The sequence below is a fragment of the Topomyia yanbarensis genome, chromosome 3 (assembly GCF_030247195.1).
Source record: "Topomyia yanbarensis strain Yona2022 chromosome 3, ASM3024719v1, whole genome shotgun sequence".
In the NCBI taxonomy this organism is placed as follows: Eukaryota; Metazoa; Arthropoda; class Insecta; order Diptera; family Culicidae; genus Topomyia; species Topomyia yanbarensis.
The window spans coordinates 85181126-85206141 of NC_080672.1; the positions used below are offsets into that span (position 1 = coordinate 85181126).

Genomic DNA, 25016 nt, shown 5'->3' on the forward strand with positions numbered 1-25016 from the left:
TTGCTTCGTTTCTAAGAAGCAAATCAATAAAAAATATAACTTGGACAATGTAAAATACTCGCGTTTGTACGAAGCAAAAAGTCGAATACAATGCACACTTATTCATCCTACTATTTGAATTAATGCGTTGAATAGAGATAGCAGACCCTGCTCCAAATAATATGTTCAAAAGGGTTGGATGAATGGAGGTGCTAAGATGAATTAGGGCACAGTAACCCTATTTAAAAAAACTGATAAAAGAATTGGACACATCATTTTAAAATATTATTCTTGTAAATTACTGGCGATCAACCATTTCCTTTTCAAATTCTCTAGCTAAACGTTCAGATAAACAATTTCCTATTACACCAATTTTGTTTATAAACAATAACGTTTATCTATAACTATACGTTTTGGCTAAGGCAAAACTAGCTTATAAAACTAATTATTGAGATTATTAAATTTCATTTGAGCACTAGCATATATAAGTATTATTTTATACCCTCAAAATCTTGATATATTGCAAATATTTTTTCGTATTTTTCGGAACCTTCGTCGCTAAAAGAAATTCTACGCGGTCATTTTCAAACAATTTCCAATACGTGTGTTCTGGTAAGAAGAAAAAAAGACCTTTTCAACGGTATGCTATGTTATGTTCTTTTGTTTACAATATTCTGCGGGTTTGGGACAACAATGTGAAAACAATCAATATTTTGCGATTTTTTCATGAAAATTAGGAAAATTACTCAACACTCTTTTTTATGAAAAATTCAGAGATTTAGTTCTGCATTAAACAATCTGTTGTCATGAGCGGTTTGTGAGCGTTACCGACAGAATAGTCGCGCGTCTCAATGGACAACATTGATTCAAAAAACTACCATCATTTACTGACACATTCTAGACGACATCCTGCTAAAGTCAGTACGAGAACAAATGTCAACGACGGCTTGAATAAAAAAATAATATACGATAAATACTAGTGTGCTATATATCACGATATATTTCTAAGCTTAATGCAATGCTAAAATGTGTGCCAAAAACTACAAATTATGAGCTGAGGTAACATAAATCTAAGCGGTAATGTACACTATTTAGTTGAGTTGCGAACATAAGTTTTATTTAAAGGGTATGAACTACTAGTAAAATCATAGTATGTATCTTCTAGAAGTATTGCTAATCAGATTAATCAATGCGGAAATTTTGTATCCCTCCCTTATCACAACTGTAACACGAATAAAAGGAATGGATAACGGAATCAGAGCACTGCCTTTGAATAATGAACGCAACAGGGAGGCATTGTCGCGCACTATGGGATTCTATAATCATATTTTCCGTTGTTTTTCCTAATTTTAGCTTCAAAGTTTACATACATACTTTTAAATGTATACAAAATTGGGCAAAAAATCGATTTTTTGAAAATTTAATATGAAACCGTCCTTTTAAAAGTTCATGCGAGAAAGTTTCTAATTTGGAGATAAAAATGAGTAACGCTGCCATTTTTCAACTGATTGTTATGAAAAATACCGCATTATACTTTTAACAAAAGAACATAACAAATGTCCGCCAATTTTTTAGACCCTAAAAATAGTTTTTTGCTATAAATCTAGATTTTGAGGATCTATTAATTTAATCAAACTTGGGTTTGTATTGTATTTGACCAGACCTGCACCTTTTCTGGATCACTTATCATGGTGCAAGAGTCGACAATTTTTTTAATAGTATTTAAATTTTTTTTAATACTAATAACAAGGTGTCAAACGTCCCTAGGTGAAAGGGCGGTCAAGTGCATCTGTCATAATTTCTACTTTGCCTAAATAAACTAACAATCGTCATCATTATCTTATAGCGTTTTCGTTTTTTATTGGTGCTACACCGGTGTAGTGCAAAGAGATAGACTGATTACACCTAAGTTTGAATGAGTGTAGCACCGACTACACCGGTGTAGTGCACTGTCAAAAACGAAAATGCCATTAGTGACCTAGAGACCAAACAATCCGGATAATCCGAATCATAATAGAATGTATTTTGGACTTCCAGGTTACTCGATCTTGAACCGCCAGTTTCATAGACACCCACCGCACGCGAATCTTCCTCAATTGTACACAGTCAGCGAGAGCGGGATTTGCCCCGAAATCGACGACCTCTTCCAGGTTCTCTGCTGGTCATAACTTTAATTGGTTTCTCTTTCGTCATTCCACACTACAAGCCCAGCTCGCTGTAGTCTGCCGTGTTTTATCAGCCTTTCAATGTCAGCATGGTTGTATGCTTGGTACCGTTGGGGGTTCACGCGTCTGCGCCATGCTCCAATTTCTACTGTGCTGCCGAGTATTGAACGCAGAATTTTTCTCCCAAACATGCCCCGATATCCTGCTTCCTTCAACATCCATGGCCGTACAGAGCAACCAGGAGTATCAGCGATTTGGATAGAACAAGTTTTGCGCGCATCCTTAGGCTGTGGAACCCTTGGTCACTAGTGTTCTAAAATATATAAATTGGTTTACTGTACCTCATCGTTTTCCACCTCGAACCCAATACGACCGCCATTCTCTGCCAGCTACTGTAGTGCCGTAGAAATGTTATAGTTACCAATTATTTACAGCAAATGACAAGTTGTGATAACGAAGAAACCTTTATGGCAAATTCGTTCTATTTCCATCATTTGAGAAATCATTCTACAGAGCATGCGTGTTGTTACTAAATATAACTGGCAACCATGTATTCAAACGCAAACGCGCAATTACGAAACGAAATGATCGATGCGTTTTAGCAGGAAGAAGAACGCAAAGTGATCGCTTGCTCGAACAGGAAGTACGGAATTCTGACTCTCATTCTGTGTACGACTTTTGAGACGATAGGAAGTTTTGTACCATCGTTGTGAAATTTGGATACGACATGGCGGAGCCTGTAGGTAAGTAGAGTGCCAAATCAAAGCCCATTTAATAACTGCGTATATTGAACATAGAATTGCTTCGATATACAAAACAAATGACAAAGAAAGAGAAATCAGCAAACAAAAAGAAAAAAAGACCTAATACTTCAGTAATTTGGTTGTTTGAATCCAGTTCGACCTAAGCGGTCTCAATACAAAAGAAGTGCTTGAGCGAAGCGGTCTCAGTACAAAAATGAGCGAAGCGGTCTCATTAAAAATAAACAAATAAATGTGTTAGAGCGAAGCGGACTTTAACACAATTAATCTGTGCATGAGCGATGCGGTCTCAGCAAAAAAAAAAAAAGAATTGAACGAAATGGCGTTTTTTTAAATATTTTTTTACTAGAGTCGGTGTATGAGTGAAACGATCTTAACACGAAATCCAATTATGCACGAGCAAAAATGATACGGAAAACTAAAAAAATCCTATTTTTTAGATATGACACTGCAGATCAGTAATAAACAAAATAAATGCTACCGGATGAAAGACTTGACACGTGCGTCGTCAGTTAATATTGCGAACATACCACCCATACGGGGTGAAACAGAAAATCTAGTGCCGGGGAGGACACAACAAGTGCTGTCGCAGAAACAGCAGGAGGTTGACAAAACGGAACAATTATCTCGCGAACTAGCGGCAGAGAAGGCAAGAAGCACACAACTAATGGAGGAACTTGAACAAAGCAGAAGAATGAACGAGGAGCTAATAGCTGGTCTAACGGAAAGGGATGCCAGCAGATCCGATTTCGAGAGAGACAATCGCTTTTCTAGCACCCGTAGGGCACCAGGTGCATCGAACTTGGAAGAATCCAGGTTCTACACATCAATTAACCAGCTTTCCATTTCTTCCATCAACATCCCCGAATGTAAGCCGGATGAAGATGGTGAAATCCATCGTCAGTCTTTTGAAGCATGGAAAGATCTTTTGGTGGACTCTATGACGTTAGCTGGAATAGAGGACGAAGTTACCAAGTTTATGATCTTCAAGGTTAAGTCCGGCGCGAGACTTCTTGAAATATTCAGGAACACAAGATCAGTGGAAGAAGACCCCAATGTTAATGATTTTCCATTCGCAAATGCAATATCCAGGCTAAAGTCCTATTTTGGATCTGGATCCGACGTTATGCTCATGAGACGGAAGCTAGCATTGTTGAACCAGAAGCCAGATGAATCCGATTTATCGTACATAACACGGGTCTGATCAGTAGCTCGACTGTGTGAGTTCGAGGGGTCAGAAGAATTTGAGCAAATTGTTGCAACAATTGCCGAACATGCTACAAACTGTGAAGTACGGACAGCATCACTGAAAATGTTGAGCCGCAAACAATGTTTTACAGACCTCGTCGACAAAGTGCGCGAGATCGAGGCAATTAAGCTAAATGAGGAGTTTGTTCGAAACAAGTATGCAAACCCAGGACACGCAGTCGTCGCATCCGTTAGTGCATCATTTTCAAAGTCCGCGAACCGCCCATTCAACTTTAATCCACAGCGCAATTTTCAAAACTACGGTAACAGGCCACTTAGAGGTGGATTTCGAGCTCCAAGGGGTAGACAGTACTACACTGCTGGTGGCACTTCTTTGCACCCATCACGAAATGAGAAATGCTGGCGTTGTAATAGCATATATCATGCAGCACATGACTGCAGTCACAGAGACAAAAAGTGTAACTATTGTGGGATTAATGGTCATATTCAACGAGCGTGTCGTTCACGTAGTAATGGTCCAGGTATTAAACGACCAACAGCAGAGCCATTGGAAAATACTCCTCGGAAGATAGCACTAATAGATGAAGTGAAAGACGACACGGAATCTATTCAACCAGTAAGTGAATCCACTGAATAAACATTTTTTACTCCTTCATTACTATATAATAGCCTAACAATACCTAAAAAAAAAGAATTAAAAAAAATCAACTCTATGTACGGTTTCTAAATTGATTGATAACCAAAAAAATATAGAAAATAACTGATCAATTGTGTTTCACGTTTTTCTGCAGATGCGTCCGAAATCCGAACGAAATTTGGCGACATTACACAACCCTACTTGCAAAACCAGTGACGGTTTCAATGTCTTACCTAATACAGTTGGAAAGATTTCAATCTGGAATATTGCCCAGATCACAGACCCTAGCAACAATGACCAGGTCATTAAGAGAGATGACGCTATCATCACTGCAACTGTATCTGGCATGCAATGTATTTTCATGATTGATTCCGGAGCACAAGTGAATACTTGTACGGAAGCTATGTTCAAGGATCTAACTGCGGACATTAATTACAAAAGAGGATTATTAAACATTCAATTCAAGTCGGATAAATCTCTAAAGGCATATGCAACAGAAGGACACATAAATGTTTTGGCAACTTTCCATGCTCCCCTCTATGTATCCAGGGACAGACCAACCTATATCGAGAAGTTCTATGTAGTCAAGGAAGCTCGTGCTTTACTAGGGAGGCCAACAGCTTCACGATATAGTATACTGATGCTGGGTCTACAAGTTCCCCTTCAACCTCTAGCGGAGCATGCTTTCGATGAATTGTACCCAGGTGAAATTGCAACGGTTGCTTTCGACGGAATATTTCCCAAGTTCAACGTCCCACCAGTCAAAATCTACTATGATACATCGAAACCGCCATGCAGGACTGTGTTCACTAATATTCCGCTGGCTGTTAAACCTTTAGTCGAAAAAAGGCTGCAGAATCTTGTATCAGCGGACATTATCGAAAGAGTAGTAGATGGAATGGATACTTCGTTCTGTTCGTCGATGTTAGTTGTACCAAAAGGTAAAGATGACATTCGTCTAGTCATCGACTTGCGTGGACCAAATCGCTATATACAACGAACGCCGTTTCCGATACCTACACTGGAGAAGATAGTGGCTGAGCTTGATGGAGCCAAGTGGTTCTCTACAATCGACCTTTCGAATGCATTTTTTCATATAGAATTGCATCAAGAATCGCGACACCTCACAAACTTTTTTACCGAATTCGGTATGTTTCGGTGCGTCAGGCTTCCCTTTGGCCTATGCAATGCCCCTGATATATTTCAGGAGACACTACAAAGAACCATTCTGGCTGGTTGCAAGGGATGTATAAATTATTTGGATGATTGCTTGATATTTGGTGGCACAAAAGAAGAACACGATGAAAATCTGGCAAATGTACTCGCATGTCTTGCTAACCATAATGTCAGACTAAACAAAGACAAGTGCGTTTTTGGAAGTCAGTCGGTAAGATTCATTGGTTTTCAACTCACTCCTGACGGTTGGCAAATTGAGGAAGAAAAAGCCCAAGCGATTAAAAATTTTAGGCAACCAAATTGCACCGCTGAAGTGAAAAGTTTTCTGGGGTTAATCACTTTTGTGGACAGATTTATTGTCCATCGAGCAACGAAATCTGAACACCTACGAAATCTCGCGAACTCCGAAACATTTTACTGGACTGACAAAGAAAACGAAGAATTCAGCCAGCTCAAAAACGAAATTTCAAATTCCATAAAAAGGCTCGGATACTACAACGTGACCGACCGCATAGAACTATTCGTAGATGCCTCGCCTGTTGGTTTGGGAGCGGTACTTACTCAAATTAACGAAATGGGCCTTCCAAGGGTTATAGCCTGCGCGTCCAAATCATTGTCTCTTTCGGAAAAACGATACCCTCAGACTCAGAAAGAAGCTCTTGCAGTTGTCTGGGGTGTAGAAAGATTTTCCTACTACTTATTAACCAGGACTTTCACTATTCGCACGGATGCAGAAGCGATACAATATATTTTCGACGCGAATCATCGTTTGGGCAAACGTGCAATTTCACGGGCAGAAAGTTGGGCACTTAGATTGCAGCCATACGACTATGAAATCAAGAGAGTACCCGGAAATAAAAATATTGCTGATGCTTTGTCACGACTCATTTTAGCAACACAAGAGTCGGTCCCATTCGAAGAGGATAAAGAAAGTCACTACCTTTATTCCTTAGATTCAGGTAACATGGTTATCACTTGGAATGAGATAGAAATGGCATCTGAAAATGACAGCGAATTACTATCCGTTAGAGAAGCATTAATGTCGAACAAATGGCCTGCTGATCTGCGTCCGTATGAGGCACAGAAACCTAATCTACGCTCTCTAGGCTCTATGGTCTTCAAAGACGACAGAGTGATACTACCAAACACTCTGCGAAGAAAAGCCCTCGAGTCTGCACATGGTGGACATATCGGAGAAGTGGCAATGAAGCGAGTAATGCGTGAGTACTTCTGGTGGCCCAGGATGTCCACAGAGATAACTCGCTTCATGAAAGATTGCAATACCTGTGTTCAACTTTCAAGACGTAACCCACCGTTGCCTCTCTGCTCTCGAGAATTACCCGAAGGCCCATGACAGCTACCATGTACTTTGTCTTGTCAGAGTTTATTGTCAGCCCGATTCTTGAAGATTCCCTTCTAAAAGGCAACAATGCCTGTTCCACTGCTCTTCGATCAACGCCAATGATGTCGGTGTTGATTACAAAGCCAAGAAGCATGTGAGATCTCGTGATGACGGTTCCGTTTCTTTGCACATCAGATCTTGCAGCGTCATACAAATCAGCTTAATCAATTTTGTCGGAAAACCATCCTGAACCAGTACCTGCCACAGTTCATTTCGTTTTACTGAATCGTATGCCGCCTTGAACTCCACAAACAGATGGCCAGTTCGCAAGTTGTATTCCCGGAATATATCCAGAATTTGTCACATTTGGTCCGTCGTTTAACATTCACCGACAAAGCATTCAGCCAACAGGCGCAGTCTCCTCAAAAGAACATGAGAGACTTCCTGGTAGGCGGCATTGAGGATCGTTATGCCTCGGAAGATATTATGTTCGAGTTTGTAGTCCTTCTTGAAGATAGTACATATGAGTCAATTCAACCAATCCGAAGGAATTCTTTCAACCATGCAGATCATCCCGATCACGAATGGGATTGCTTCTCACAGCCGGCCACTTTTTAGACTTTTTGAAGTTAACCCGGGGTTCCGCCCTTCCCAACGGCCTTATCGTTTTTTAACTCTCGGATCCACTCACTCAAAAAAAAAAACATTCGGTCAAATAACGTATGCTACCATACGAAACTTACCTTCTATGGAATACTTATTAGACCGGTTGTCTTATCGACTATGCTGGACCAACGTATCCATTACACGTGACAGAAAAGGAAACATCTTTCCAATAGAATTAAAAGATTGAAAACATAAAGTATATTTTTTGAGGTAGAGACAATATATATTTAGTTTTGTTCGATCACATCCGTTGTCCCGATCCCTTGCCTTAATAATATAAATTCAAGCGTTTCACCCGCATTTGATTTTTATCGTGATTAATGGAACTTACTAAAAAATGAAATAGAAATTTGTTGGGTAGGAAATGCCGCCCCTTGATTTTGCCGCTCGGGGCGGTTGCCCCCTTCGCCCCCTCCCCTTAGCTCCGCCACTGCGTTTCATAGTAGTTAGTTTCCATGGAAATTATTCACAAGTTCCTCATCGCCATTAATCTGAAGTTGTAATGACATCGAGATACCTGGAGGAATTATTCATCAAGAAAGGACGATAACAAAGTTATACAAATAACACTAGTTTACAAATTTTGGGTTCATTGCATGAAGTTAAGAGAAAAGGTGTTTTCTAAGTCAATTTTGGGTCGCTGAGCACGAAAATCATATCCATTTTCTTTTTCAAAGAACCGTTTTTGTGATTTTTTGAAAAAGGTGTTTTTGAGCACTTTCTGCAGTTTTTGGTCAATATCTCAGGAACAAATTTTCCGATTAACACAAATGACTCACCATTTGAAAAGTATTGATGTGCTCATTCCAAAAATATATAACATCTTAGGATAAAATATCAAAAATTTATGGTTAAGAGCAACCAAAGTCCAAAAAAGTAGTGTTTGGCAAAATTACTAATTTTTAGTTGATTTTTCATAAAAAAATAAATCAGCAAAAAAAATCTTTTAAAATCTTATGTGACAGACACACTTCTCACGTGAATTTTAAGCCTAAAATCACAAAAATTCGACAAAAACTGGTGATGTTATAAAGCACCGAGTGAAAATTGCTCTGTTTTTCACATATCTCTTTTGGTCTTAAATAAGATTACACTAGTTTACAAGAAAAATGAAGTTACGAGAAAAAGTGTTTTCTAGATTAATTTTGAGTCGCTGAATACGAAAATAATACTCTATTTCTTTTTCAAAGAAGTTCGAGTTTAAAAAAAAAGTTTTCGTTTTGCTTCCGCTTTTTTGTTTTTGCTCTATTTTTTATTACAGAAAAATAATTTTTCATATTTTCAGAATCTAATGTGACAGATTTTAACAATTTTAAGGTAATCGCGATAAGCTTAGAAGAAAGGTGTTTCCTCAGTTAATTTTGGATCGCTGAATATGAAAACCAAGTCCATTTTTTCTTCAAAGAAGCATTTTCAAGATTTCTTTGTTTTTTTTTATTTCGATTATAGAGGTTTTAACCTTAAGGTCATTCGCCTCTTCGGGTTAGAAAAATCTCTTATGAGAAATTTCTAATCCTATGTGCGGGGTTGGGACTCGAACCCAGGTGCGCTGCGTACAAGGCAATCGATTTACCAATACGCTACGCCCACCCACATTTGAAAAAGGTGTTTTTGGGCACTATTTTAGTTATTTGTCAATATCTTGTTCAAATAGGATGCGATCGAAACAGTTCGAAAGGTATTGATGTGCCCTTTCCGAAAATGAATAATATGCGTAGATCAAATCTCGACAAACATATGATTACGGCTTAAAAACCAGCTGTCAAAATTCTCTTTGAAAGGAAATTTCAGACAAACTGTTACCCGCCAATCACAGATGTTTATAGTAAACAAAAGAAAAAAGTTTTCTCTTGCATTAACTGCTATGAACTGCGGTTAGCCAGTAACGGTTTGTCCGAAATTTCCTTTCAAAGGGAATTTTGACAATTGGCTTTTGAGCCGTAATCGTATGTTTGTCGAGAAATTTACATTTATTATGATTACAATCGACCAAAGTAAAAAAAGTCTAATGTTCGACCTTTTTTTAAAAAAAATGCATATTTCTAGTAATTTGTTTTATAATAAATCAAGGACAGAAGAAAATGCTTTTCGAATCTAATGAGATAAATAATCTTTTTGCTGAAATTTTAATCCAATGGTCACAAAAGTCGGATGAAAAATATAGATGGTATGAAGCACTGAGTGAAAATTGTAACTTTTTATTTTTCGCACAATTATACTTTCGGCTGAAATAATCTTCTATACTTGATAGTTATTGTTTGTCAGTTTGTCTTCACATCTCGCCCTGAGCAGAAGCAAAAAATCGTCCCGCGCAAGTGTAACAGTCAATTCTACCTAAAAATCAATCGGTGCCTATCACACAAGCAGTCCATATAACAATAGCCTATACCTACTGTGCGATTTAGTGATGAGTGACGGTGCCCAGCAAAAAGCAACCCAGATACGGCCGAACTGTGTTGCTGTTGATTTTTCGAAATGCCCCGTAAGACCAGCCATTCGGGAAGTGGAACAGTTATTAACAGTGCAGATGAAACTCAATCTGGCTGAAGTGAAAACCCTACAAATGCATCATATCAAACATTGCGTGCTGATTTCGTTCAACAACATTAACCAAGCTGAGGCATTCGCCTCGCGAAACAACATGCAGCACACCGCCGAATGCGGCAATGTTAAATATAGCATTCCCGTATACATCGAGAACGGCGCTGTAGAAGTTCGTGTCCATGATTTGGCTACGCGTACCCCTGACGGCGCGATTAAAACATGCTTGCAAAAATACGGAGAAGTAGACTCCGTTACACATGAGACTTGGAGGAATTTTTTCCCGGACATCCCTAACGGTGTTCGTGTGGTGAGAATGCGTGTGACCAAGCCAATTCCCTCATACATAACCGTCACAGAGTTAGGAAGTGACGATGTTCTCATTCATCAAACATCACTAGTCACGTACCCAGGGCAAATTCCTACGTGCCAGTTCTGCACGAAGAAGCTGCACCTCGGAAAACCTTGCGTAGAAACTGTTAAGGAAAACTTAACCAATCCAACTGAAATCAGCCCAGAACCATCTTACGCTAAACCACTAACAGCTGCAAAACTAACATCTTCGGATCAAGCACCAACAACCAGCAACAACAACAACGAAACGAATGCCGAAAAATACGAACATACGATGACGACCGATAAGAGTAAGACACAAACTGGAACATCTGACCGCGAGCAGCAGGAAAGTAGTACGGATGAGGACATGGACATGAACGACAACGCAAAAGAAGACAAACGGATCGAACCTCAAATGGCAGTGGACAACACTGGCAATATTTCGCCCCCTAGAAAAAGGATCTCAACACGCAGCAGAAAGCTGCGTCTAAACGAGACAAAAAACTTAACATAGTTGTTTTTTTTATTTATTGTAAAAAACGAACAATCGGCCTCGTTAAGCTACCGCATTTGGGCCTAAATAAATTTAATAATTATAAAAAAAAAGTTATTGTTTGTGTTGGGTACTGTCTTCTCGAGCTTGCATCCATCCATCCTGCGGCATTTGAATGGTTTTGGATATGTCATTGTACAACTAAGCGCTTTTTTTAAAATGTGGAAATATCGTTGGAAAAGTTTTGTTTTGTCTGTAGTGAGTACATATTTTACGAATTAAAAGAATTTTCGCCTTCTGCTTCAACAAGCTTCACAGCAGATTCTCAGTTCACAGAATATTACGTGGCTAATGCTACGATCCCACTGAGACTCCTTCTCGATAGGGACTCGAATATTTGACGACTGGCTTATGAGACCAGCAGTGATGTACCAAATCGGGTTTTTATAATTTTGGGAAAAAAACCCAAGGTTTTTTCCCGGTTAAAACGGTTTTTTCGCGGGAAGATTGGGTTTTTTGCATTTTTTTGATATTTTAGTAATTGAACATTAATGTATTGTTATCAAAACATTTTTATTTGATTTATGGGCATTATTGTCATAAAGCTTTGCATGTATATGAATTCTGAATGATTTTCCTCGATTGAATTATTGTTATAGCGGTGATCCAACATTTCTTTACAAATATTGTGGCTAAATAAGTGATAAAACTTTTCAACACGTTTTGGGCTGCGTTTCTTACTGTGAATGCATCTAAACGTACTATCATTTTTTCTACTGTTGCTGATGTAGGTCAAGGCCACTCCCTTTTTTGCATATTACTCACTTTTAGTTTTCACCGAACTAAACAGGTATTTTCTAAATTTTGTGTTAATACGTACCTTATTTCGCTAAAAGTATAGCAACCCTTAAAATGAGTAACAAGCAGAATAAAAGTAGTTTTGGCATCACACGATTATTCTAATTTTTACTAGTCAGAGAACAATGACTATTGTTCCCAGTATTATATGAAACAAGTTGGAATATGGAATGGACCGAAATGAAAGTCGTAAAACCCGTTATAAATATACTAGAATGTGAAAATTGGATTTGAACTTCAAGTTTCAAAATCGGACAGGAGCTTTTCGATTATGTCATATAGAATAAAAACCGTAAAAAAGTATATCCGGTTTTTACAAAGGACATTTCTTTATCCAACTTTTAATCTTGAATGTAACGTTGTACGGAATTTCCTGTGAGCGAATTATACTGGAGGGTCATACTTGCCGACTTTTTCGGGTGAGAATATTCTGAGCGATTCTCATGCTCAAGGATCTCTGTCCGATTTTTACGCTTTATGTTTATATTTGATCTTTACATGCTAAGATATCTAGAGTGGGTTCTACAAAGTATGTTTTATCCTTGCGACTTTTATTTTCGGCCTCTCAAATGTAAATGCAAGATTCTTTAACCCTCCGGATGTCGCGCTTATGGCCCACTGAATGAGCAGCCGCTGGTGCCCTAAGACGATTTTGCTAGATTTTCAGAGCAGCGTGCACTCAGTGGTTAAAACACATTAAATGAACATCATACATTCGATAAAACGAAAAAACCCATAATTCTTCCGGGTTAAAATGATTTGGGAAAAAACCCGGTTAAAACCCAAAAATAAAAACCCGGGAAGTTGGAATTTTTCCCATCGGTACATCAGTGGAGACCAGTGCTACAGCTTCTAAACCGCCGCACCAGGGCAGGGTCCGCTTAAATCATAAAATTTCCATTTCGATCAATGTGCCATAGCATCAACATTTTCCATCCGATGTTAGTGATATTAGGCTTAAAATTAACGTAAACATATTATCTGTCATCTTGGATTCTAAAAGGTCCGAAAAAAATTTTGTTTTTCGGTAAAAAAATAATTTAAAAATGAGTAACTTTAAAAAATGGTCAAAAATGCACTTTTTTAAAAATTTGGTCGCTTGCAACACTAAAAAATTTACATATGATCGACACATATTATATGTATTTGGAAAGGGCATCTCGGTACCTTTCAACCTGCATATTAACTAAATTAATTGGATGATTTTGACACGAAATATTGACTAAAAACTACAAAAAGTGCTCGAAAACGAATTTTTTGAGAAAATCACAAAATCGCTTCTTTGAACAAAAAAATGAATATTGTTTTCGTGTTCAGCGACCCAAAATTAGTCTAAAAAATACTTTATCTTGAAACTTCATTTTTTTTTGTAAACTAGTGTAATTTTAACACAACCAGATGAAATATTATTACTTTTATTATTTATATACCTTTATCCATTATTGTAGTTGAAGAATCATGGCTTCGCGATGGCTTATGCCGATTGAGCCCAGTTAGTATTGTAAATTGTGCATTTTTCGAGATGATGACGAAGCATCCACTTGATGAACTACGCCCAAAGTGAACCCGAACAGTCGGAATAACCCCTGATCCCAACTTACAAGCAATCATCGTACAAACAACAAACAATGTAGCTCTTATTAGATTTTCGGTATCGTTTACTACACAGCCAACAAGCCGATTGACGTTCCATTCGCCCTGCACGCGCTGCTGGGTGCAAGGTGGGTGGGGTCTATTAAAGTAACGGGTGGGGACGCACTAGTTTCCAAGCAAAAATACCTTGCGCATATCACTTTGGCTGTTCGGGAAACAGTGCCACTCAGTCAAAAGTCATACGCTGCGAAGAAGCAGTCGTCTGGCTGGTTATCGCTGCGAGCAGAAGCCCAACAACGGATAGTCACTATAAAATCGTTGTTTCTTAGCGATTGCTGGTTACTTCTCGGCTACGTCTCAAGTCTGTAACAAGATTGTTTCGCTTAATCGTGCGATCTTCCGTTTTGAGCTGGCTCATATCCGTGAGTTTATAATTCGCGCATTTTTTCCGCGGCACCAACCGCGACAGTGCTTTCAAAGTTGCGATCTCTCCAATTGCGCGCTCCTCGCCTGTCTGTGAGCCCGGGGTGAGAAAATTGCTGCTACTTCAACTGATTGCTGCATACAATCGCGGCGGCTGCTGTTGGGTATAGTGCCAAGATCCACAAACGACGAGAGCCAGACGAGGGTCAGCCAAGTGGAAAGTAGCAACTAGCCGTGGCAGAGTGGTGTTTTCGCGAATTTTTTTTCCGGCGAGCTGAAGAACGACAAATTTGCCATTGTTCAAACTTTATGCCCATTTCCGTGACATTTGTTGAAGAGGAAAAGTCAAATAAGTTTTTCAATCATATTACTTTCTTTGCATCCGTCAGTTGCAGTGCAGTGGAGTACAGTTTATAGCTTCCAGTCAGGATTGCAAGTTTCGTTTTTTTATTCTACGAAGTGTGGAACAAAGTTTGCCGGCTTAAGTAGAGTGCTCTATTTTGTTAGCAAAGTTCTAAAAACGGGAACGCAGTGTCGCCACAATCAACTACCGAATCGAAGTGCTTCCGGTGAGCGTGGAAATGAATACGGCGGAGCGAGCTTGGAAGGTAAGTGTACGGCTATGGGGAGTCGGTTAGGTGGGTTTCCCAAAGCAGTCACAACTGTCACGTAACATAATATTAGAAGGGGATGGGTTGTTATTTGAAAGTTGGGCTGTGAAAGTAAATGGTATCAAAATAAGTTAGGATGGAAAGTGAGGCTAAGTAATTATAATATTTAGATCAATCATCAAACATAATTTAATAATGCATTGAAAAACCGTAACCGTTCATAATGAACATAGTTTTACTTAATCATTAAATAAATGTAATTTAAAATAATTTGCACTACCACAATAATCTTGTCACTTAAGATTATTGTTATATCTTCGTTTAAAACAATAAGCACATCAATCTAAAGCAATGTTTTAACGTTATTTTAATGTTTCAATGACTATTATGACTTACTTGATCTTGAATTTATGGAAATCAATGGACGTACTGTTCAAATATTTTCACTACACAAAAGTACCTGGAATAAACTCTCGGCCAAAATGTGTTGAAATATTTCCTTATACCGACCACGATATCTCAGAAACCAATTCACCATTCTTTCTAAAATGTTTACCGATTGTTTCTTACTATGTATATCAGATAGTTCATGTACAAACATATTTTTAGTTAAATTTGTTCCGACCGGAAAATTTGATTTGTGCTGCGCATTGAAAATAGGTTGGCAGTAAAGACGGACATGTTGAATCTCCACCGGAAGAAGTTGGATTGATATAGCAGCAAGGCTGGATGAAGATAACCTATTTTGATCAGACTGTATCATGAAATATCTATCAAATTTTATTCATCTTTGAGTTCCTTTGTCATAGTATTGGTGTGTATGGGACTGATTAACCCATATCTCCGGAACAAGAATTCCGAACGAAACAATTCGCAGCTATACGGATGCCTGGAAAGAGACTGCAGTGTAATCGACTGAATTTACTTACAGCAATAATATAATCGTCAACACAGCCAACATAATTCAATGCATATGAATGCTATTTACAGGTATTACTATACATGAATCGTATTCTCTCTGTCACTCTCTATTTAAAGGCCTGGAAAGCACGTGTGATCTTATCGCAGTTTACTATTTCCAACTACGCGGTTAAATACTAGACCAGGCAATTCTATGTTTTTCAAAAACTCTTTGAGTAATCTGTGACCAAAAAGGCATCTTTGAATTCCAAAACAAGTTTAACATTACCAAAACAAGTTTAACAGAAACACTAGAAACTGCATTGCATATTAATTAGTCATTTTACAAGCAATGGTATTTTCAAAAACATTTCAGAACATTCTGAAATATTGTTTCTCAAATTCTTACAATCCGTTTTATTCTTTTGCTTTAACTGAATAATTTTTTTCAAAATTTCATTCTATATGCTCATGTTATGCAGTTCATTCATTTTATGGATTTTATTCGATTTATTTGTTTTATACATTTTGAATATTTGACTTATTTTAAATATATGATCATTCCATTTAGATCCATTTTTTCAGGATTCCTTTTATTTATTGTGTCATTTGAGCTCATTTTATCTATGGTATTCGTTTTATTCTTTGGATTCATTCTGATCAGTTTATTCGTTTCATTGACAATTATCGAGGAATTTCTGCGCTCTGTGCCATTTCCAAGCTCTTTGAGTTAGTCGTGGTGGAGTCAGTGTTTTTTCACTGTAAGGAATATATTTCTAAAGACCAACACGGATTCATGCCGAATCGATCTACGTCGACGAATATACTATCTCTAACCTCTTTTGTGTCGGAAGGGTTCGATGTGAATCAACAAACTGATGTTATATATACTGACTTATCTGCAGCTTTCGACAAAATCAATCACGATATCGCAGTCGCTAAATTGGAAAAACTTGGCTTCAGTGGATCACTCCTGCGATGGTTTCAATCCTATCTCGTTGGACGTCAACTCAGTGTGAACATAGGCGATGCATACTCCAAACTGTTCTCCGCAACGTCTGGTATTCCGCAAGGAAGTCATCTCGGACCATTTATATTCACTCTCTATTTCAACGATGTAAACTATCAGCTGAAAGGACCACGGTTGTCGTATGCAGATGATCTAAAAATTTTCAACAGAATTAGGAGCCGAACGGACGCACAATATTTGCAGCAGCAATTCGACACTTTCAGCAGATGGTGTGAAAACAACCGAATGATTCTGAATCCGGCGAAATGTTCTGTGATATCGTTCTCCAGAAAAAAGATCCCATTGAGTTTGAATGTAACTTGTCTGGAGCTCTTGTTTCCCGGGTGAGCTGCGTTAAGGATCTTGGAGTGCTGTTAGATTCGAAACCTACATTTAAGAATCACATTTCGTATGTTGTTGGTAAAGCATCGCAAAGCCTGGGCTTCATTTTCCGTACGGCAAAACCTTTACAGACATTTACTGTCTCAAAAGCCTATACTGGTCTTTAGTGCGCTCTACGCTGGAGTATTGTTCGGCGGTCTGGAACCCGAATTACATGAACAGCAGCGATCGAATTGAAGGCGCTCAACGAAAATTTATACGGTATGCTCTTCGACGCCTGCCTTGGCGCGATCCTGTTCGTCTACCAAGCTACGAGACTCGGTGTCAACTCATCCAGCTCGTTACTCTCCAGCATCGTAGAGAAACTGCAAGAGCCTTATTCATCTCTGATCTTCTGTCAGGACACATCGATTCTCCAGATTTACTAGAGCGAGTTAACATCCAAGCAAAGTCCAGAACGTTACGCGGAAACGTTCTTCTGAGAGTGCCGTTTCGACGAACTATTCAAACAGCTAATGCCGCTATCACGCGACTACAACGCCTCTTCAATCGTGTGTCGCACCTGTTCGACTTTCATTTGTCTCGGATATCATTAAGAAATCGATTCCTGCAGTTTTTTAGATGTAATTAGTTTAAGTTTCCATCATTGGGGCCGATTACGGCCTGTTGATGTGCGTGATAAATAAATAAATAAATAAATAAATAAATAAATAAATAAATAAATAAATAAATAAATAAATAAACTTATTTTCTAATTTTTTTATGTTAAGCAATTTTTCCAGCTCATATGTTTTAATCACATTCTTCATTTTAATATTCTGACCAAAGTTTTTGATCATTTTTTTTATTTATATCATCCAGAATATTAATTGGAGACATTTTTATTTATTCTATTAATTTTATAACCTTTTCATTATCTTTCAATTTTTCATTTAAATTATTTTATTGTTTTTTTTCTTTTATACATTTGACATTTTTTTTCATTTTGTTTATTTTATTCATTCCCTTCGTTTTATTGATTTTATCAAACCTTATACACCCATCTTGCTTATATACATAATCGTTTTCAAACAGCAATAACTTTGAGGTTAGAAAACAATTGCTCACAAAAATAACTAGGTCGAATTACTGTGACTATAAGCGCTCAAACAGCTAATAGTTACAATGATTATCCGTAGAACTGAAATTATTGCAGTGTTTCTGATTATATTCCACTGGAGCAGTGCTGCCAGAGATAATTTCAGTTATTGGTGGAAAATATATGTTTGAAAACTGATAAAACTTGTCAATTTAGACAGTGTTCGACGACCTCTTCCACCCAATTGAACGGTAAAAGGCTTTGAAAGGAGATGTGTATTGAGGATCGGAAAGTAAAAATTCAGAGAACCCCTATCTTTTGTTCAAGACAGATTTTTCGTGAAAAAAATTTCGTCTTCGAAGTGCTCATCATTGTATGATTTATGTGTTTATTAGGTTCTAGTTTTCTCAATTGTCGACCGATTTCAACCAAACAACTTGCAAATGATTGGGAAATTACTCCAGATTTATTAACTACACTTGTTTTCGAAGTGCGCCTTAGCATAACCTGAGTATAAATAAAAATCGTAAGTGTCAACCTAATGAATTAAATTGGGGATATATTAGCTAGTTATGGGAAACCTAGAAATGATCCCTGCTTTGGCGGTTCAGAAGGTTAGGTGATGGTCTCGTAAACAATTCGTCGTATGTGCGGAACTCATGCAGGACGGATTACTAGTGATCAGTAGTAACGTAACACTAGCCCTGTAATTATCCTGTACACTAAGAATCGACTGCGAACCCAAGTAACCATAAGCATTAAGCCATAGCACTATATTGGCTATACATTTGCACTAATGTTGCATTGAAACTCCATTACAGCATTAACAATGCAATGAAACTCTATATTAGCATCAATAATGCATAACTGCACAGCCGACATATAGCATTATCGCTTGCTCTATATGCGTATATAAAGCTGATATAACGCGTACATGCTTCAAGGATCTTTAAAGCATGTAAGCTTTATAAGCGCATTTAATGCCGTTATAGAGCAAATAATAAGCCGATATAATGCTATTGTAATGCTGTGGGTCTATTTGTTATGCAACTCTTCTTGAAGATTATATTCGGCATATTTCATTTCAATCGAACATATGCAATATAGTCCTGGGAGCAAACGCAGCGCACTTACCGTGAAGGACGAGATAAGGTACCTCAGTTGGAGACTTACTAAAGGTAATTTTCGTAAAATTGTCATATCATGTCAGAACGAAAACCCAGTAAGGATATTCATTACAATGCTTTAGAAGAAAGACAATTACGGTTTTAAACAGAACATTTTTTTTTTCCTTTTTGCTCATCATACCGAAAGGAAATATAAGAAATGGTTTAAAAGCATGGCGGACAATGACAGCCAGCTGGAGCCTTTTAATAGCATTAGTAATGCTAATATAAGGCTTTAAAATTTGACATTTGTGCGCTGGTGCTATATAATAGCATTAGTACTGCAGAAACGAGTTGTAAATCTCTGCACAGTAATAGCACTGTATTTCGCCTTTTCTGGCATAATACCAGCATTATATAAGTATTTAGGGCTTCACAGCTCTATAAGACTGCATTATATGTGGATCTAAAGCAGATATTAGGCTACGTTATAATGCTTATTGGTTACTTGGGAAGTCAAAAAACTTATCGCATGAAAAAAACGCGTGAAAATTAATTGGTGAGAATTTAAATTTATTTCTCTTGGGAATGGTGTAACAATAAATTGTTTTGTTTAATCAATGGGGTTGGTTTCCCGTCAAAAAAATTTAAACTTAATGCTACGTCAAACAATTGCTGACCCTACCCTCTCTCGTCTCACTTCGTCGAAGTTTTGGTAAACCCCCCTACCCCGCAAAATGCTACGTCATTGAGGCATGGCCCCTTAGACTCGGTTCCAGGAGACATTGTAAAGGACATCCACACAATACCGCGCGCCATGTCAAACTTCACAGTTATTCGTATAAAATACATGAGGGTACTGTATCATTCTCTAGATTCCATTCCTGGTGCATTCGTGAATTTCTAAGACATCTATAGAAGATTGCAAAGGAGGCACATCCGAAAAGCGCAACTCATATGAAACATTGGCACCTAAATATTACTGTAATGTCATGTCAAATTACAACAAATCGATGATCAATGAATAATAAGAATATTCAATTATACGAGCACTTGTGGAAAGTTTTCAATCTGGTCTCGGGAATTCTGGAATCGTGTTTTTCAGACCAACTGTTTGTGTGAATATTACTGTCATGCGCCACCTGAATTTAAATCAGCGCGACGATCAATGAACAATGCAGTTACATTTGTAGTCATCTACGTTTCGACGCGAGCATATCTGTCGCTTCAAATACCAGATAAGATGAATTTTACGTTCGCCTCGATTCAATAGGATCACTTGGAAAATATACTAGATATCGGATACTGACATCTATAAATGTGTGTGAACATAAACTAGGCATGTTTCCGCGATGTTCATTCCAGATAAAAAATCATCTTGAGTGTTTAAACAGGAAACAAATATTTATAATTTTTATGGCCCAGCCGCCCAACCCCGTCTTTTGTCTTGTTACATGATTTGAGGTTTAACTGAAAAACCCGTAAATTTCGTAAACCGGCAATATGTTTTTCGGGTTTCTCATCATAGAAACACTTTACTTGAATTTTTATGAAGTGAAACAAAAATTTGGGCACTAGTAGGTTAATGCGACTAATAACATAATTATTTGCAACAAAAATTAAGACTTGTAATTTCAAGAATGGTCATGCCCCAAAAGCCGTTTTTAAGAGCCCGGGGCCGCTTTTAATGGCCGCTTGCTTTTCCAAAAACTTATATACCTATGCTGATAGTTTGATCCATTTCCATCTTTGTCGTGGTAATATATTGTATAGGACTCGTTAATCCATATCTCCGGAACGAGAATTCCGAACGAAACAATTCATAAGCTATAAGGATGACTGGAAAGAGACTGCATTGTAATCGACTGAATGCACGGTTTTTGTGCAATCGACATTAAAATAATTGCCAACATAGCTCGGACACCCCCTTCTGTTTATTTCAATGCAAATAAATACTTCGAAATATGTCTCATTCACAAATCGCATTCGCTCTCTGCTGCTATCTGTTTGATGTGTTTGAAACCACTTGTGCTTTTTCTCAGTTTGCTATTTCCAATTACGCGTTAGGATACTGGACCTGAAAATTTTATTCTGCTCTAAAGTCTTTAAAATAATTGTTTTTTAATTCTGTCATGTTTAAAAATCCCTTCATGAGTGTCGCCTAATATTATCAATTCAAACAAACTATTTGTGCTATATTTTATTTAAATAATCATCTTTTTAATCATTTACTTCATTGAGTATTCTTGTTATTCATTTTGTTTTGTTCATTTGGCTTCATTTTGTTAATTTTATTCGTTTTGCCTTTCTCAATAGACACATTACAGCGTTAGGGGACAACGCTTGCACGCTTCATGTAACTGTTGACAGGTCGTCGTTTGAAAAATCCTACGATGTTTGCTAAAAAAACTTACTTGAACACTTTAAATTTCCTAACACAACGTTAATGAATTCTGAAATATCGCATAAATAACGGTTTTATTTGTGACGATATTTTTTAATTTGTGAACTTCAGTCACGGTTTTCGCCATACCATTACTAAATCAATTTTCTGTACGTGAACTAGTTCACAACTTTATTAACATTATTCATGAAACCAATGGTTGAATAGCGATTTTTTCATATCTTTTGGAAAACATATTTATTCGTGAACTATCTCAGAAAACCCGGAATATTATTCATGAAACCTTTCAATCATCGTGAACTAGTGTATGATTCCAAATATAATAGCCACGATTCAATATCCGTGCTTGTGAAATAGTTCACAAAATCACACAATGTTATTCATGTATACGTGAACTGATTCCTGATTTTTAGCGAATTAGTCACAACTCATCATGAACTACATCACAAAACCATGAAATAATTTTCATATATTCGTGAACTAGTGCATGATTTCTAGTACAATAGTCACGACTTACCATTCGAGCTCGAACAATAGTTCACAAAATCAAAAACATATTCATGTATACGTGAACTGGTTTCTGATTCCTAGTTCTGACCATTCGTGCTCTTGAAATAGTTCACAAAATCATGAAATCTTGTTCATAAAAACGTGATTGCTTATAAATTAGACACACTTAACCATGCGTGGCCGTGAAATAGTTCACAAAATCAAAAAAAAAAATGTCGTTCATATGTTCGTGAACTAGTTCATGATTCCTGGTAAAATTTTCGCGACGTACCATTCGTGCTCCTGAAATAGTTCACAAAATCATAAAATATTATTCATGGATTTGTGAACTGGTTCATGACTCGTAGTACATGATTCACGATCTATGTTGTGCTGATGATATTTAGAAGACATTTGTATATATTTTCTATTTCATACAATTCTTCACATGGTCTTGCATTTTCATGTGAACTATTTCACAAAATTTGGGTTTTATCGTGAAATGTCTTATATTCATGTACAACCTATAGCAACTAGTAATAGGTGCGAACAGCAGATATAAGAAAACTATTAGGACCTTGAACATCATTATTCATTCAATATGGTTCAATGTGACGTCTGGACAGAAAGCGAAAACTTCGCTGAGCATCAAATAATATTATATTATATTGTATATTATAGAGCTACGAATCTTGTTAGTGATGTAGTTCACAAAACAAGATACCGCGGATCATTTACGGTTTTATGAACTAAATCATAGTGTCACGTTACTCCGAGTAAAAAATTCGATAGAAATTGAATATGAACAGTAGTCACATTACTGCACGTTTCAAATTTGAACGTGAGCTCAATAATAAAATACCGTGCATATTGTGCATTCAGTAGTCTTGTGTAGGTACTCCATTTCCTGCATTTTTTGAGAAATGACGTCCTTTCCTTATCTTTCGTTTTAGTTGTTACATGACATCTAGCGCTTTATTTGATCATTTCATATTAGCTCGGAATTCAGTCGCTAGGCCGGCGCTGTTAAGGGGTTGCACCACTTTAGAACACGAAAAAATAGGCTTATTTCGGAATTTTTCTAGCCGCAATTAAGAGGCAAATCGGAATCTTGTAAAATGGGATTTATAATACTAGTTGTGAAGCACAAAACATATTTTTTCAAGTGATTTTGTCACGAGATGGCGGCTGTGCAATATTTTCCCGTTAACACCGTCCACGGCCGGCAACCTATCTCCCGTAATTTTAAGCCTAGAGCTTAAAACTAAACTTTTTGCGATTCCTTATAGCAATAGCAAGCGACATACGTAGGATTTTTTCGTCGTTAGACTTTTTTGCACTCCTGTGTCGATTACAGAGATGCCAATATTGCCGACGAAATGTCACCTACAAAAGACTTCTGAGCGCTACTGTATAAATTAGGGAAAACGAGACTAAGATCCTGAAATCATGAACATAAATTACACTACTCGTGATTAAAATATCAAAAATCGTGACGTGAAATCATGAACACAAATCACTACGTGTGACTAAAATATCACGATAACGTGAATAGAAATCTTGTATGAGATCCTGAAATCATAAACATAAGTCACACTACTCTACCAAAAAATCTCAATACGAAACTCGTGAATAAAATATCATGAAAACGTGATATAAATTACGAATATTGTGACTAAAACCCTGAAATGATAAATATAAATCGTGCTACTCTGCCAGAAAAATACGATATTACACTCATAAATAAAATATCACAATAATGTGATGAGAAATTGCAAAAATCGCGACTAAACTCCTGGAATCATAACCAGCGTTTTAGTTTCTATACTACAAACCAGTGTATCCTTAAAGTAACATAACAAAAACTAAACATGTTCAGGGATCAACGACAGTAACCCAACCAAAAATTGCAATTTAACGCCATGAATATTTTTGCACGAACTAGTTTTTTTAAAACACATATAGTTTCATGAATACGAGAATTATTATCCATAATTTCAGGAACTTGGTCATGATTTTCGTAAATCGCTCAGTTCACGAAATCACGATTTTTTGTTCATAAAGTTATGAACGGAGTTGTTGGCACACATCAAGTTCAAATTGCGATTTTCCATTCGGGAGGAAAGAACTATCGCAGTAACCATAGTGATTATTTAAAGCACAACGGGGGGCATAGCGTAGTTGGTAAATTGATTGCCTACGCAGGTTCCATTCCCAACGTCGCATTTATGGTTAGAAATTTTTCTAAAGAGATTTTTCTAACCCGAAAAATAGGCGAATGACCCTCAGGTTAAAACCTCTATAATCAAAATAAAAAAAAATTAAAATTCTGAAATACTTCCGATTGAAAGCGTACCGATTCTGAACTGAGGGATTCCATGAGAAACCGGCCGACCACAAAATATGACCATCGTCGATTCGAACGAAACTTTGCAGTTGTGTTCGGTTTATGATTCTCCATGATTTTTCTGGCAATTGGTATATTTTGATACAAGAGTAATTTTTCAAACCGGCTTAGACATTTTTACGTGCTCTAATTTCCAAAAAATGTTGGTCGATTACTCTATTTTATACAGCCAAACTTCCTGAGAACGAGTTATAGGGTATGAATACTTCTCCACGAAATAAAATGCATAAAAATATTGTGTCATTTTCTACAAAAACAAAAACTAAAAATATAAATTGCAAAAAACCCATTTTTCTAAAAAAAAAATTATATTATGTCAACAAAAACCTAAAGCGAAAGAAACATTTTGAATGTAATTTCATGATGGAGAACTTATTGGTAAAAAAGTTTTTCTAACGATAACTTTATACAGGGTGTTTGGTTCATGGTTAAGAACCTCTCGAGGAGTGATTGTATGTCATATTTGGAGAAAAAAACTGTTCTACTCATAC

General features: G+C 37.2%; 2 protein-coding genes across 4 annotated transcripts in view; both read left to right on the forward strand.

Moving 5' to 3' along the window:
* The first annotated feature begins 2571 nt into the window (after positions 1-2571).
* LOC131687038 (uncharacterized) lies at positions 2572-4109 on the forward strand. Its single transcript, XM_058971072.1, has 2 exons — positions 2572-2887; positions 3346-4109. The coding sequence occupies exons 1-2, from the start codon at positions 2872-2874 to the stop codon at positions 4107-4109; spliced, it is 780 nt and encodes a 259-aa protein (XP_058827055.1). The 5' UTR covers positions 2572-2871.
* Positions 4110-14016: 9907 nt separating this feature from the next.
* Positions 14017-25016, forward strand: part of LOC131691057 (keratin, type I cytoskeletal 10-like) — a 65625-nt gene continuing 54625 nt past the window's right edge. For 2 of the 3 annotated variants that reach the window (XM_058977217.1, XM_058977214.1), the window contains exon 1: positions 14017-14787. In XM_058977217.1, coding sequence (XP_058833200.1) covers positions 14761-14787 — 27 coding nt within the window. In that variant the 5' untranslated portion in view covers positions 14017-14760. The remainder of the gene's footprint in view (positions 14788-25016) is intronic. The other variant, XM_058977215.1, reaches the window with a different exon arrangement.